Consider the following 13,937-nt stretch of genomic DNA (forward strand, 5'->3'; position numbering starts at 1 on the left):
GGATCATGACAGGAGTGTGTGTGGCACTGGGATCATGACAGGAGTGTGTGTGGCACTGGGAGCATGACAGGAGTGTGTGTGGCACTGGGATCATGACAGGAGTGTGTGTGGCACTGGGATCATGACAGGAGTGTGTGTGGCACTGGGATCATGACAGGAGTGTGTGTGGCACTGGGAGCATGACAGGAGTGTGTGTGGCACTGGGAGCGTGACAGGAGTGTGTGTGGCACTGGGATCATGCCAGGAGTGTGTGTGGCACTGGGAGCGTGACAGGAGTGTGTGTGGCACTGGGATCATGACAGGAGTGTATAGTGGTGTGGCACTGGGAGCGTGACAGGAGTGTGTGTGGCACTGGGAGCGTGACAGGAGTGTGTGTGGCACTGGGATCATGACAGGAGTGTGTGTGGCACTGGGATCATGACAGGAGTGTGTGTGGCACTGGGATCATGACAGGAGTGTGTGTGGCACTGGGATCATGACAGGAGTGTATAGTGGTGTGGCACTGGGAGCGTGACAGGAGTGTGTGTGGCACTGGGAGCGTGACAGGAGTGTGTGTGGCACTGGGAGCGTGACAGGAGTGTGTGTGGCACTGGGAGCGTGACAGGAGTGTGTGTGGCACTGGGATCATGACAGGAGTGTGTGTGGCACTGGGATCATGACAGGAGTGTGTGTGGCACTGGGATCATGACAGGAGTGTATAGTGGTGTGGCACTGGGAGCGTGACAGGAGTGTGTGTGGCACTGGGAGCGTGACAGGAGTGTATAGTGGTGTGGCACTGGGAGCGTGACAGGAGTGTGTGTGGCACTGGGAGCGTGACAGGAGTGTGTGTGTGGCCCCGCACTCACGTGTCCTTCTGGTTGAGGTATTTGAAGGCCAGCTTGATCCACAGCTGCACGTGGTTGGGGCTCTCCAGCACGCTGGTCTCCAGGTTACTGATGTCATCCGTCTCGCTGGCGAAGTAGCGCTTGTCATCCTGCGTCACACACACATCGGCCCACGGCCAGCGCTCCTGCACGCCATCTGTCAGATCGAACACACGTCACGTTCACAGCTCAGTCATGTGATCATACGTTCACAGCTCAGTCATGTGATCATACACCCACAGCTCAGTCATGTGATCATACACCCACAGCTCAGTCATGTGATCATACACCCACAGCTCAGTCATGTGATCATACACCCACAGCTCAGTCATGTGATCATACACCCACAGCTCAGTCATGTGATCATACGTTCACAGCTCAGTCATGTGATCATACACCCACAGCTCAGTCATGTGATCATACACCCACAGCTCAGTCATGTGACCATGTGGGACTCTGACCGTGTCGGACAGGAACGGTGACGTCCACGCTGGCGTGATCTTCCTCCTCCTGACTGGACCTCTTCTCTCTCTGAGACTCGGGTCTCCACTTCCTCTGGGCCTTATACGTGGTGAAGGGGGGAACTGACAGAAACACAACGGTCAGTGGCGGCGCAAGCTAAAGCCATCAGACACACACACCGCATCAGACACACACACCGCATCAGACACACACACCGCATCAGACACGGGCACTCACTGTGCTTCAGCCTCTCGTTGACTTTGCTCACGAGCAGAACGGCCTTCTGGTCCGTGCCCATGCGGTCCTTGTTGGCCCCGAACAGCTTCTTGATGTACTTCTCTGTGAACAGGAGAGTCAGAGCTCACGATCTACAGCTCTGAGCCGATCGCCCCCAGAGGTCATGTGACGCGGTTACCTGTGCCGCTGCTGATGTCACTGGTGGTGCTGGCGTCCGAGCAGCCAATCAGAGGCAGGCAGTAGGAGAGCAGGTCCTGGAAGAGCTGGCCCTCGCTGAGCGTGCAGTTCCTCATGTGCTGCCTGAAACACACACACACACCGCTTCAGACACACACACACACACGTACCAGGCGCAGTCGTCGTCGTTGCAGGTGCCGGTGAGGTGGACTCACACACACACACACACACACACACACGTACCAGGCGCAGTCGTCGTCGTTGCAGGTGCCGGTGAGGTGGACACACACACACACACACACACACGTACCAGGCGCAGTCGATGTCGTTGCAGGTGCCGGTGAGGTGGACACACACACGTACCAGGCGCAGTCGTCGTCGTTGCAGGTGCCGGTGAGGTGGACACACACACACACACACACACACACACACGTACCAGGCGCAGTCGTCGTCGTTGCAGGTGCCGGTGAGGTGGACACACACACACACACACACACACACACACACACACACACCAGGCGCAGTCGTCATCGTTGCAGGTGCCGGTGAGGTGGACACACACACACGTACCAGGCGCAGTCGTCGTCGTTGCAGGTGCCGGTGAGGTGGACACACACACACACACACACACACGTACCAGGCGCAGTCGTCGTCGTTGCAGGTGCCGGTGAGGTGGACACACACACACACACACACGTACCAGGCGCAGTCGTCGTCGTTGCAGGTGCCGGTGAGGTGGACACACACACACACACACACACACACACACGTACCAGGCGCAGTCGTCGTCGTTGCAGGTGCCGGTGAGGTGGACACACACACACACACACACGTACCAGGCGCAGTCGTCGTCGTTGCAGGTGCCGGTGAGGTGGAAGCGGCAGAAGCTCTTCTTGGGCTCGATCATGTTGCTGTAGGACAGCGAGCGCAGGGAAAGCTTCTCTTTGGTCCGGTAATACGGGCTGAACCTGAACATGTGACAGGAGTGAGTGACTGACAGCTGGAAACACTACTGACGAGAGCACAGCACACTTCAGCTCTGGTGCGGACGCTAGGCGTGTGTGTGTGTGTGTGCAGGCTGGACAGGCGCCGGGAACTGCTGGATTTTCTCAATGCACTTCAACTTCTTGCCGACCCAACATTCAACACTGATAACAATGTGGTTATCACTAGGGGTGTAACGATACACTAATTTCACGATTCGAAACATATCACGATACTAAACTCACGATACGATATTATTGCGATACTCCAAGACATATAATAAAAGGTTAAGAAAAAAAATGTACTGTTGACTAAATGCTAAATTTGATATAACATTGTGGGTGTAAATGAATAGGCTTGGACAATGGTGACACCAGAATAAATATATTCATGATTCTGAACCGTGAAAATACAGAATTATTTTAGACAAATATGCTTGTGTGCTGTGCGCGTACTATGCTGATGACGACAACATCTACGTCACACACACTAGCGTCCGCGTGAAAACTGAAGCATACTTTGAGCTTGAAGCGAGCCAAACCTGTATGATTTAAAGACCAGTAGAGGACTGTGATATGCTCCGAACGGCTCTGGTTTGGCCTCCACTCGGCTCTGATGAGCGGCCCACGGGTCGAAGTCCACCTGCACGACCTGCACGACACAATCAAGAGAAGGAAACACACTCACATATCATGGTGTTTCAGTGCTGTAATCGACACTGTGTGCCACTCTACACTTCTCTCTCCACGGTCTGCAATAGGCATCAGTGCGGCTCTTCGGTGGTTAACTTCATATCTAGATCGGATAGGTGAGAATCGATCCCGTCCCGTCACTATTTCTCATGGTGTGCCTCAAGGTTCTGTACTCGGCCCTCTTCTATTTCTCACGGTGTGCCTCAAGGTTCTGTACTCGGCCCTCTTCTGTTTCTCATGGTGTGCCTCAAGGTTCTGTACTCGGCCCTCTTCTATTTCTCACGGTGTACCTCAAGGTTCTGTACTCGGCCCTCTTCTATTTCTCACGGTGTACCTCAAGGTTCTGTACTCGGCCCTCTTCTATTTCTCACGGTGTACCTCAAGGTTCTGTACTCGGCCCTCTTCTATTTCTCACGGTGTACCTCAAGGTTCTGTACTCGGCCCTCTTCTGTTTCTCACGGTGTACCTCAAGGTTCTGTACTCGGCCCTCTTCTATTTCTCATGGTGTGCCTCAAGGTTCTGTACTCGGCCCTCTTCTATTTCTCATGGTGTGCCTCAAGGTTCTGTACTCGGCCCTCTTCTGTTTCTCATGGTGTGCCTCAAGGTTCTGTACTCGGCCCTCTTCTGTTTCTCATGGTGTGCCTCAAGGTTCTGTACTCGGCCCTCTTCTATTTCTCATGGTGTACCTCAAGGTTCTGTACTCGGCCCTCTTCTATTTCTCATGGTGTACCTCAAGGTTCTGTACTCGGCCCTCTTCTATTTCTCATGGTGTACCTCAAGGTTCTGTACTCGGCCCTCTTCTATTTCTCATGGTGTGCCTCAAGGTTCTGTACTCGGCCCTCTTCTGTTTCTCATGGTGTGCCTCAAGGTTCTGTACTCGGCCCTCTTCTATTTCTCATAGTGTGCCTCAAGGTTCTGTACTCGGCCCTCTTCTGTTTCTCATTTATGTGCTGCCACTAGGCCAGATCATCAGATGGCATGGTCTCGACTTTCATAGTTATGCTGATGATATTCAAGTGTATTTCATTTGTATTGTTTTGTTATTGCTGGAGTTGCTGAAGCTTGTGTAAAGACTCCGCCCTCTTCTGAATGGAGGCAGAGCTAAAGCTCATTTGCATTTAAAGGGACACACACGAAAACGGCGTGTTTTTGCTCACACCCAAAATGGGGCAAATTTGACAAGCTATGATAAATGATCTGGTATTTTGAGCTGAAATTTCACACACACATTCTGGGGACACCAGAGATTTATATTACACCTTAGTTTATATGTCACCTTTAAAGCTAGCTGTACTGTACCTTCCCAGGAGGCTGTGCGGTGTCTCGGAGCGAGCGCGTCTCCTCCCGCAGGAGCTCGGGGAGGCCGGGGCTCAGCGTGTACCTCTGACGCAGGTCCTCAAGGTCCAGGCCCAGCAGCAGCTCCGCTTTAGCGTGTTTGACGGGCATGGGCGAGGCGGCGGGCGTCTCCGGGTGGAACAGCTTGGGTTTGGTGAAGGAGCCGGACTCCCTGAAGGAGCGCCTGCGGGCGGTGGGCGTCGCCGCGGTGGGAATCTGCTCGTCCTCCTCCGCCTCCGCGCACTCGCTGGACAGGGCTAGCTTGTCCTGCGTGAGGTCGTGCAGCGAGGGCTGGGGAAGCGGGTACAGCGCGCCGGGCGTCTGCGGGGGGGCGGCCCGCGGCTCAGCTTGGCGTAGTGCCTGCGCCTCCTTCAGCTTCTGGATCTTCAGGGCGTATTCGGACTCCAGCTGCTGCAGCCGCTGCTTCTGCGCGATGAGCTCCGCGTAGTGGACGTCCGAGTGGTCCACGCGCCGCACCTTCACCGGCTGAACACACAACACACAGTCATCCGTCGGCACACAACACACACTCATGCACTGTAGGGCTGGGTATCGAATTTAACGATTCCGATTCTGCTTATCGATTACTGATTTAGATTCCGAGAAGGTAAAAAATAACACTTAGATATCATTCGCATTTAGTCTTATTGCAAAACATTTAATTGTAGCTGATTATCATGAACAAAAACCAACAGGCTAAAGAACACTTACGTTTGCCTGTGGTTTAAAAACACCATAGAACAACAACTAGACTAGCTAATATAAATGTTAAGCATTATTAAAGACAAGTAAAACAGGAATATTAGGCTGCTGTCACTTTAAGATCTGCACAGATCCAATATACTGATACACATCTCGTCTCCCGCTTGAATGGCTTAGTCATATTGAAATGCTCACAAAGGAATCAAATTTTTAATTTTATAACAAGTACTCGATTCCCAGCCCTCCTCCGCTGGCTCCATCATCAGTGTGTTGTGTTGTGCAGGTTTACCAGGTAGCCGGCGGCGGTCGAGCTGCGCTTCAGTGTGGCCTGAGCGAGATCTCTCTCCAGCTTCACAGACTGCTGCTTCTTCAAGCTCACGCGGTGCTGCACTCGCTGAACCTGCGGGACACACACCTGAGGCTTACACTGATGTGCAAAACACACACACTACAGCTAAAACACTGGAATTTACTGTATAACGCGGAATGACACAGAAAAGGGCAGATTTTGGCTGAATCAACATCCACCAATGCTACGATTTTCTATGTGTCTAGTCTTTAATGAGCTCATCGTTTCTGCCTTAAATTATTACATTGTTTACAATGATCAATTTTTAGCGAACTGTGATTTGTATATGTACATTTCTGAAATGCATAACTTAAATGTCACCTCTGATAACAGATCACTCTACATTGTAATGCGGACTTCCTGTAAAGCTGCTTTGAAACCATGTGTATTGAAAAGTTTCCTTCTGCGAGAGTAAAGCGAGAGTTCGGCTCTCACCTGCTCCTGCAGCTTCTTCAGCAACACTCGGTTAGCGCTCGCGATCTTCTCTGATGCTAGCAGCTGCTCCTTCAGCCGCGACACCTTCCCCTCGGCCGCGCGCACACACTCCCTCTTCTTCAGCTCCTGCAGCTGCAGCTGCTTCAGCAGAGCCTCGTCTTTACACAGCTGCGCCCTGAGGGAAACACACATCAGTGTGTGTGTGTGTGTGTGTGTGTGTGTGAGAGAGCTGGAGCTGCTTCAGCAGAGCCTCGTCTTTACACAGCTGCGCCCTGAGGGAAACACACATCAGTGTGTGTGTGTGTGTGTGTGTGCTGCAGCTGCTTCAGCAGAGCCTCGTCTTTACACAGCTGCGCCCTGAGGGAAACACACATCAGTGTGTGTGTGTGTGTGTGTGTGTGTGTGTGAGAGAGCTGGAGCTGCTTCAGCAGAGCCTCGTCTTTACACAGCTGCGCCCTGAGGGAAACACACATCAGTGTGTGTGTGTGTGTGTGTGTGTGAGAGAGCTGGAGCTGCTTCAGCAGAGCCTCGTCTTTACACAGCTGCGCCCTGAGGGAAACACACATCAGTGTGTGTGTGTGTGTGTGTGTGTGTGTGTGTGTGTGTGTGTGTGAGAGAGCTGGAGCTGCTTCAGCAGAGCCTCGTCTTTACACAGCTGCGCCCTGAGGGAAACACACATCAGTGTGTGTGTGTGTGTGTGTGTGTGTGTGTGAGAGAGCTGGAGCTGCTTCAGCAGAGCCTCGTCTTTACACAGCTGCGCTCTGAGGGAAACACACATCAGTGTGTGTGTGTGTGTGTGTGTGTGTGCTGCAGCTGCTTCAGCAGAGCCTCGTCTTTACACAGCTGCGCCCTGAGGGAAACACACATCAGTGTGTGTGTGTGTGTGTGTGTGTGTGTGTGTGTGAGAGAGCTGGAGCTGCTTCAGCAGAGCCTCGTCTTTACACAGCTGCGCCCTGAGGGAAACACACATCAGTGTGTGTGTGTGTGTGTGTGTGTGTGTGTGTGTGAGAGAGCTGGAGCTGCTTCAGCAGAGCCTCGTCTTTACACAGCTGCGCTCTGAGGGAAACACACATCAGTGTGTGTGTGTGTGTGTGTGCTGGAGCTGCTTCAGCAGAGCCTCGTCTTTACACAGCTGCGCTCTGAGGGAAACACACATCAGTGTGTGTGTGTGTGTGTGTGTGTGTGTGTGTGCTGGAGCTGCTTCAGCAGAGCCTCGTCTTTACACAGCTGCGCTCTGAGGGAAAAACACATCAGTGTGTGTGTGTGTGTGTGTGTGTGCTGCAGCTGCTTCAGCAGAGCCTCGTCTTTACACAGCTGCGCTCTGAGGGAAACACACATCAGTGTGTGTGTGTGTGTGTGCTGGAGCTGCTTCAGCAGAGCCTCGTCTTTACACAGCTGCGCTCTGAGGGAAACACACATCTGTGTGTGTGTGTGTGCTGCAGCTGCTTCAGCAGAGCCTCGTCTTTACACAGCTGCGCCCTGAGGGAAACACACATCAGTGTGTGTGTGTGTGTGTGTGTGTGTGTGTGTGAGAGAGCTGGAGCTGCTTCAGCAGAGCCTCGTCTTTACACAGATGCGCTCTGAGGGAAGCACACATCAGTGTGTGTGTGTGTGTGTGTGTGTGTGTGCTGCAGCTGCTTCAGCAGAGCCTCGTCTTTACACAGATGCGCTCTGAGGGAAACACACATCAGTGTGTGTGTGTGTGTGTGTGTGTGTGTGTGTGTGTGTGTGTGTGAGAGAGAGAGAGAGAGAGAGAGAGAGAGAGAGAGAGAGAGAGAGAGAGAGAGAGAGAGAGAGAGAGAGCGTGTGTGTGTGTGTGTGTGTGTGTGTGTGTGTGTGTGCTCACCTGTGCTGACTGAACTTCTCCTGCAGGTCGGCCACTCTCCCCATGAGCTCCAGCTCTGAGTCGGATCCCGCAGGAGAGTGTGTGTGTGTGTACGGGACGCCCATGAGCTCCAGCCGGCCCGATCTCTGCTTCTCCAGACTGAGGAACAGCACACGAGGGGTTAAAGAGATACATGTGTCACAGTAAACAGGATGTGAGGTGTGAAGCCTGATCACGTGACTGCAGACCTGGCCATGTCGTCTCTGAGCAGCCGATACTCCTGCGCACCCGGAGCCTCCGCACTCTTCCCCGGGTCATTCTCCTTCTCCGACACCGAGTGCTTGGGCTTGGCCGCCTGAAAGCAGGAGAGCAGAGATCACACACGGCTGCAGTGATGCGTTACCACATGCTGATGATGTCAGATCAGTGTTTCAGCTGCAGGAAACCTCATCCGCATCACTGCAGTCCTAAACACCTGCTTCATATCGGACATCGGTTATCGAATTATCGCTGACGATAATTAAAAAGAAAAAAAAAATATCAGAGGATATATCAGTGGAGCACGAGTGTTAAAGGGATACTTCACCTCTGGAAAGATGAATGTGTATTTAAATTGGGTCATTTATGTAGTAGAAATTTGAAATTATTTTTGAATTTGGAGCTTTCTAGACTGAGAAAAGCCAGAAAATGTATTTTTGACTCATGTGGATGAAAGACAACAACTCCCAGAATGCACTTGCTTCGCTGCCCTACGAGGCCACTCTCAAGCCACGCCTACCGGTTAGAGAGCGCAGTTGAAAACAACAAGGCTAGGCTACTAGTGAGTCTCCGTGACGAGTCTGCCCGGGATTTCGAGATCACCCAAATTGTCCCTTTTTAAAAATAATAAATAAATAGTAATTTCACTTAAATTCAAAATAACACAATTTCATGCATAACCCTTTCAATTCAGCTCTAAATATCTTACATTGGGAGTCTTTGCCGACCTCTTGTGGGAAAATAATAATATAAGATGATATTTCATGACTCTAGATGGCGCTATAGCTCTATATGGAGGAACTGAGCTGTTCCGCTGGGTCCTAAAGCCAGTTCTCTTCAGTGTGCATTCAGATACACATGTAGACATTATAAAATCAGTTTTTTGGTAAAGTTTTAGCATTTTTATTTAGAATTTAGATTTTTTTTAGGTTTTTCTATGTGTACTGAAGCATTCCTCGCATTCCATTCATTCCTAAGGAGGTCAAAGTGACCTGAGAGGGAAGGATTTGTTACTTTTTTTTGTTTCAACCACAAAACTCCTTGAAATCCATTAAAAATGTTTTTGTGTATTTGTGGTTCAAGTGCCACAAAAACCCTCAGGTCTCGGACTCCTCCGATGAACACTGAATAAAAAAAAGCTTTGGGTCAGAATGAGTGGAGGGTAGGGAGTCGTCACACACACACACACACACACCTCTACGGTCCTGCGAGCCTCTTTGATCATGGACTCCAGGCCCCCGAACACGGTCTGAGCGGGGCTCTCGCTCTCGGCCTCAGAGTCGCTGTCGTCAGACGCGTTCAGGCGCACCACCACGGCCTTGTGTCGGGGCAGCTGGAACACACACACACACACAGTCACATGGGAACGCCTTGATCAAGCACTCTCTCTCTCGTCTCATCACACTCACCACGAACGGGGCTTTGGGCGCGGGGTGTGCGCGGATGAACCGGAGCGCTCGTGCGCGAGAGGCCGCAGTGTTCAGGCTGACCGAGGAGAGGTTGTTCCTGGGCTGAACCACAGCTCTGAGCGCAGGAGAGGGCGGCCCGCTGGTGCTGGAGTCCTGAGGACACAACAGATCATCAAACACACACACACACACACACACCACAGCTCTGAGCGCAGGAGAGGGCGGCCCGCTGGTGCTGGAGTCCTGAGGACACAACAGATCATCAAACACACACACACACACACACACCACAGCTCTGAGCGCAGGAGAGGGCGGCCCGCTGGTGCTGGAGTCCTGAGGACACAACAGATCGTCACACACACACAAACACACCTCTGGGCGCGCGCGTCTGCTGGCCAGGGCTCGGAGCAGCTCCTCCCGCAGCAGCATCTCCTCCTCCTCCTCCTCGTCAGCGAAGGGTGGTTTGGGCGGCGGCTCGTCTTCATCAGGGGGCGGCAGTGGAGGAAGAGGCGGAGCCAGGCGCACGAGCTCCATCTGATGCACACACACACCCTGAGCACAACACACCGGGGACAGGAGCACAAGAGTTAGATCAGCATCGCACCAAACTCCATGACGCTGGAGTTAGCGATCTCCACAGCGATGTTCAGCCAGTGTGTCTCTCCACAGGCCACTAGTGCACGCGTGACTAAACCTGCCAATCAAACCTTCAGCCATTTATTTGGAAAAATCAAACCATGGATCTCCACCTTATTGTTTGGGATTATGTTTGCAGAATTAAATTAAATTAACAATAATTTGGAATTATTTCACTGGTCTATATTCTAAAGGTTTGACCAGTCTTCACGTGTGTGATGGCAGAACTCTGTGTGTGAGTAGTGTGTGTTTCTGAGGGAGTGTGTGAGGGCTGAGCGTACCTGTCTGTGAGGTGTGGACTCCAGAGGAAACACAGGAAACGCATCATCCCGCGACGGCGACGCGGCTGAAAGAGACATGAATGCAGAGGGTTACAGTGTGTGAGCTCAGAGTCAGTGGTGCACCTGTGTTCTGCAGTACCTGGAGACTGAGGGTTACAGTGTGTGAGCTCAGGGTCAGTGGTGCACCTGTGTTCTGCAGTAACTGGAGACAGAGTTACAGTGTGTGAGCTCAGGGTCAGTGGTGCACCTGTGTTCTGCAGTACCTGGAGACTGAGGGTTACAGTGTGTGAGTTCAGGGTCAGTGGTGCACCTGTGTTCTGCAGTACCTGGAGACTGAGGGTCACAGTGTGTGAGCTCAGGGTCAGTGGTGCACCTGTGTTCTGCAGTACCTGGAGACTGAGGGTTACAGTGTGTAAGCTCAGGGTCAGTGGTGCACCTGTGTTCTGCAGTAACTGGAGACTGAGAGTTAGTGTGTGAGTTCAGGGTCAGTGGTGCACCTGTGTTCTGCAGTAACTGGAGACTGAGGGTTACAGTGTGTGAGTTCAGGGTCAGTGGTGCACCTGTGTTCTGCAGTAACTGGAGACTGAGGGTTACAGTGTGTGAGCTCAGGGTCAGTGGTGCACCTGTGTTCTGCAGTAACTGGAGACTGAGGGTTACAGTGTGTGAGCTCAGGGTCAGTGGTGCACCTGTGTTCTGCAGTACCTGGAGACTGAGTGTTACAGTGTGTGAGTTCAGGGTCAGTGGTGCACCTGTGTTCTGCAGTAACTGGAAACTGAGGGTTACAGTGTGTGAGTTCAGGGTCAGTGGTGCACCTGTGTTCTGCAGTAACTGGAGACTGAGGGTTACAGTGTGTGAGCTCAGGGTCAGTGGTGCACCTGTGTTCTGCAGTAACTGGAGACTGAGGGTTAGTGTGTGAGCTCAGGGTCAGTGGTGCACCTGTGTTCTGCAGTAACTGGAGACTGAGGGTTACAGTGTGTGAGCTCAGGGTCAGTGGTGCACCTGTGTTCTGCAGTAACTGGAGACTGAGGGTTACAGTGTGTGAGCTCAGGGTCAGTGATGCACCTGTGTTCTGCAGTTACTGGAGACTGAGGGTTACAGTGTGTGAGCTCAGGGTCAGTGGTGCACCTGTGTTCTGCAGTAACTGGAGACTGAGGGTTACAGTGTGTGAGTTCAGGGTCAGTGGTGCACCTGTGTTCTGCAGTAACTGGAGACTGAGGGTTACAGTGTGTGAGCTCAGGGTCAGTGGTGCACCTGTGTTCTGCAGTAACTGGAGACTGAGGGTTACAGTGTGTGAGCTCAGGGTCAGTGGTGCACCTGTGTTCTGCAGTACCTGGAGACTGAGGATTACAGTGTGTGAGCTCAGGGTCAGTGGTGCACCTGTGTTCTGCAGTAACTGGAGACTGAGGGTTACAGTGTGTGAGCTCAGGGTCAGTGGTGCACCTGTGTTCTGCAGTACCTGGAGACTGAGGATTACAGTGTGTGAGCTCAGGGTCAGTGGTGCACCTGTGTTCTGCAGTAACTGGAGACTGAGGGTTACAGTGTGTGAGCTCAGGGTCAGTGGTGCACCTGTGTTCTTCAGTAACTGGAGACTGAGGGTTACAGTGTGTGAGCTCAGGGTCAGTGGTGCACCTGTGTTCTTCAGTAACTGGAGACTGAGGGTTACAGTGTGTGAGCTCAGGGTCAGTGATGCACCTGTGTTCTGCAGTAACTGGAGACTGAGGTTTACAGTGTGTGAGCTCAGGGTCAGTGGTGCACCTGTGTTCTGCAGTAACTGGAGACTGAGGGTTACAGTGTGTGAGCTCAGGGTCAGTGATGCACCTGTGTTCTGCAGTAACTGGAGACTGAGGATTACAGTGTGTGAGCTCAGGGTCAGTGGTGCACCTGTGTTCTGCAGTAACTGGAGACTGAGGGTTACAGTGTGTGAGCTCAGGGTCAGTGGTGCACCTGTGTTCTGCAGTAACTGGAGACTGAGGGTTACAGTGTGTGAGCTCAGGGTCAGTGGTGCACCTGTGTTCTGCAGTAACTGGAGACTGAGGGTTACAGTGTGTGAGCTCAGGGTCAGTGGTGCACCTGTGTTCTGCAGTAACTGGAGACTGAGGGTTACAGTGTGTGAGCTCAGGGTCAGTGGTGCACCTGTGTTCTGCAGTAACTGGAGACTGAGGGTTACAGTGTGTGAGCTCAGGGTCAGTGGTGCACCTGTGTTCTGCAGTAACTGGAGACTGAGGGTTACAGTGTGTGAGCTCAGGGTCAGTGGTGCACCTGTGTTCTGCAGTAACTGGAGACTGAGGGTTAGTGTGTGAGCTCAGGGTCAGTGGTGTACCTGTGTTCTTCAGTAACTGGAGACTGAGGGTTACAGTGTGTGAGCTCAGGGTCAGTGGTGCACCTGTGTTCTGCAGTAACTGGAGACTGAGGGTTACAGTGTGTGAGCTCAGGGTCAGTGGTGCACCTGTGTTCTTCAGTACCTGGAGACTGAGGGTTACAGTGTGTGAGCTCAGGGTCAGTGGTGCACCTGTGTTCTTCAGTAACTGGAGACTGAGGGTTACAGTGTGTGAGCTCAGGGTCAGTGGTGCACCTGTGTTCTTCAGTACCTGGAGACTGAGGGTTACAGTGTGTGAGCTCAGGGTCAGTGGTGCACCTGTGTTCTTCAGTAACTGGAGACTGAGGGTTACAGTGTGTGAGCTCAGGGTCAGTGGTGCACCTGTGTTCTTCAGTAACTGGAGACTGAGGGTTACAGTGTGTGAGCTCAGGGTCAGTGGTGCACCTGTGCTCTGCAGAAACTGGAGACTGAGGGTTACAGTGTGTGAGCTCAGGGTCAGTGGTGCACCTGTGTTCTTCAGTACCTGGAGACTGAGGGTTACAGTGTGTGAGCTCAGGGTCAGTGGTGCACCTGTGTTCTTCAGTACCTGGAGACTGAGGGTTACAGTGTGTGAGCTCAGGGTCAGTGGTGCACCTGTGTTCTTCAGTAACTGGAGACTGAGGGTCACAGTGTGTGAGCTCAGGGTCAGTGGTGCACCTGTGTTCTTCAGTACCTGGAGACTGAGGGTTACAGTGTGTGAGCTCAGGGTCAGTGGTGCACCTGTGTTCTTCAGTAACTGGAGACTGAGGGTTACAGTGTGTGAGCTCAGGGTCAGTGGTGCACCTGTGTTCTGCAGTAACTGGAGACTGAGGGTTACAGTGTGTGAGCTCAGGGTCAGTGGTGCACCTGTGTTCTTCAGTACCTGGAGACTGAGGGTTACAGTGTGTGAGCTCAGGGTCAGTGGTGCACCTGTGTTCTTCAGTAACTGGAGACTGA

At 52.5% G+C, this 13,937-nt stretch overlaps 1 protein-coding gene across 1 annotated transcript in view; it reads right to left on the reverse strand.

Moving 5' to 3' along the window:
• The window catches only part of zfc3h1 (zinc finger C3H1-type containing), a 40,800-nt gene that overhangs the window by 14,447 nt on the left and 12,416 nt on the right, over positions 1-13,937 (reverse strand). Inside the window, exons 7-21 of the mRNA XM_084094930.1 lie at positions 10,646-10,710; positions 10,101-10,280; positions 9,729-9,881; positions 9,515-9,652; positions 8,310-8,416; positions 8,083-8,220; positions 6,237-6,411; positions 5,742-5,852; positions 4,715-5,236; positions 3,265-3,374; positions 2,576-2,707; positions 1,741-1,862; positions 1,563-1,664; positions 1,325-1,447; positions 846-1,020 (exon numbers count right to left, since the gene is read on the reverse strand). Coding sequence (XP_083951056.1) covers positions 846-1,020; positions 1,325-1,447; positions 1,563-1,664; positions 1,741-1,862; positions 2,576-2,707; positions 3,265-3,374; positions 4,715-5,236; positions 5,742-5,852; positions 6,237-6,411; positions 8,083-8,220; positions 8,310-8,416; positions 9,515-9,652; positions 9,729-9,881; positions 10,101-10,280; positions 10,646-10,710 — 2,353 coding nt within the window. The remainder of the gene's footprint in view (positions 1-845; positions 1,021-1,324; positions 1,448-1,562; positions 1,665-1,740; positions 1,863-2,575; positions 2,708-3,264; positions 3,375-4,714; positions 5,237-5,741; positions 5,853-6,236; positions 6,412-8,082; positions 8,221-8,309; positions 8,417-9,514; positions 9,653-9,728; positions 9,882-10,100; positions 10,281-10,645; positions 10,711-13,937) is intronic.

Source organism: Abramis brama (assembly GCF_963993115.1).
Source record: "Abramis brama genome assembly, chromosome: 20".
Taxonomy (NCBI): domain Eukaryota; kingdom Metazoa; phylum Chordata; class Actinopteri; order Cypriniformes; family Leuciscidae; genus Abramis; species Abramis brama.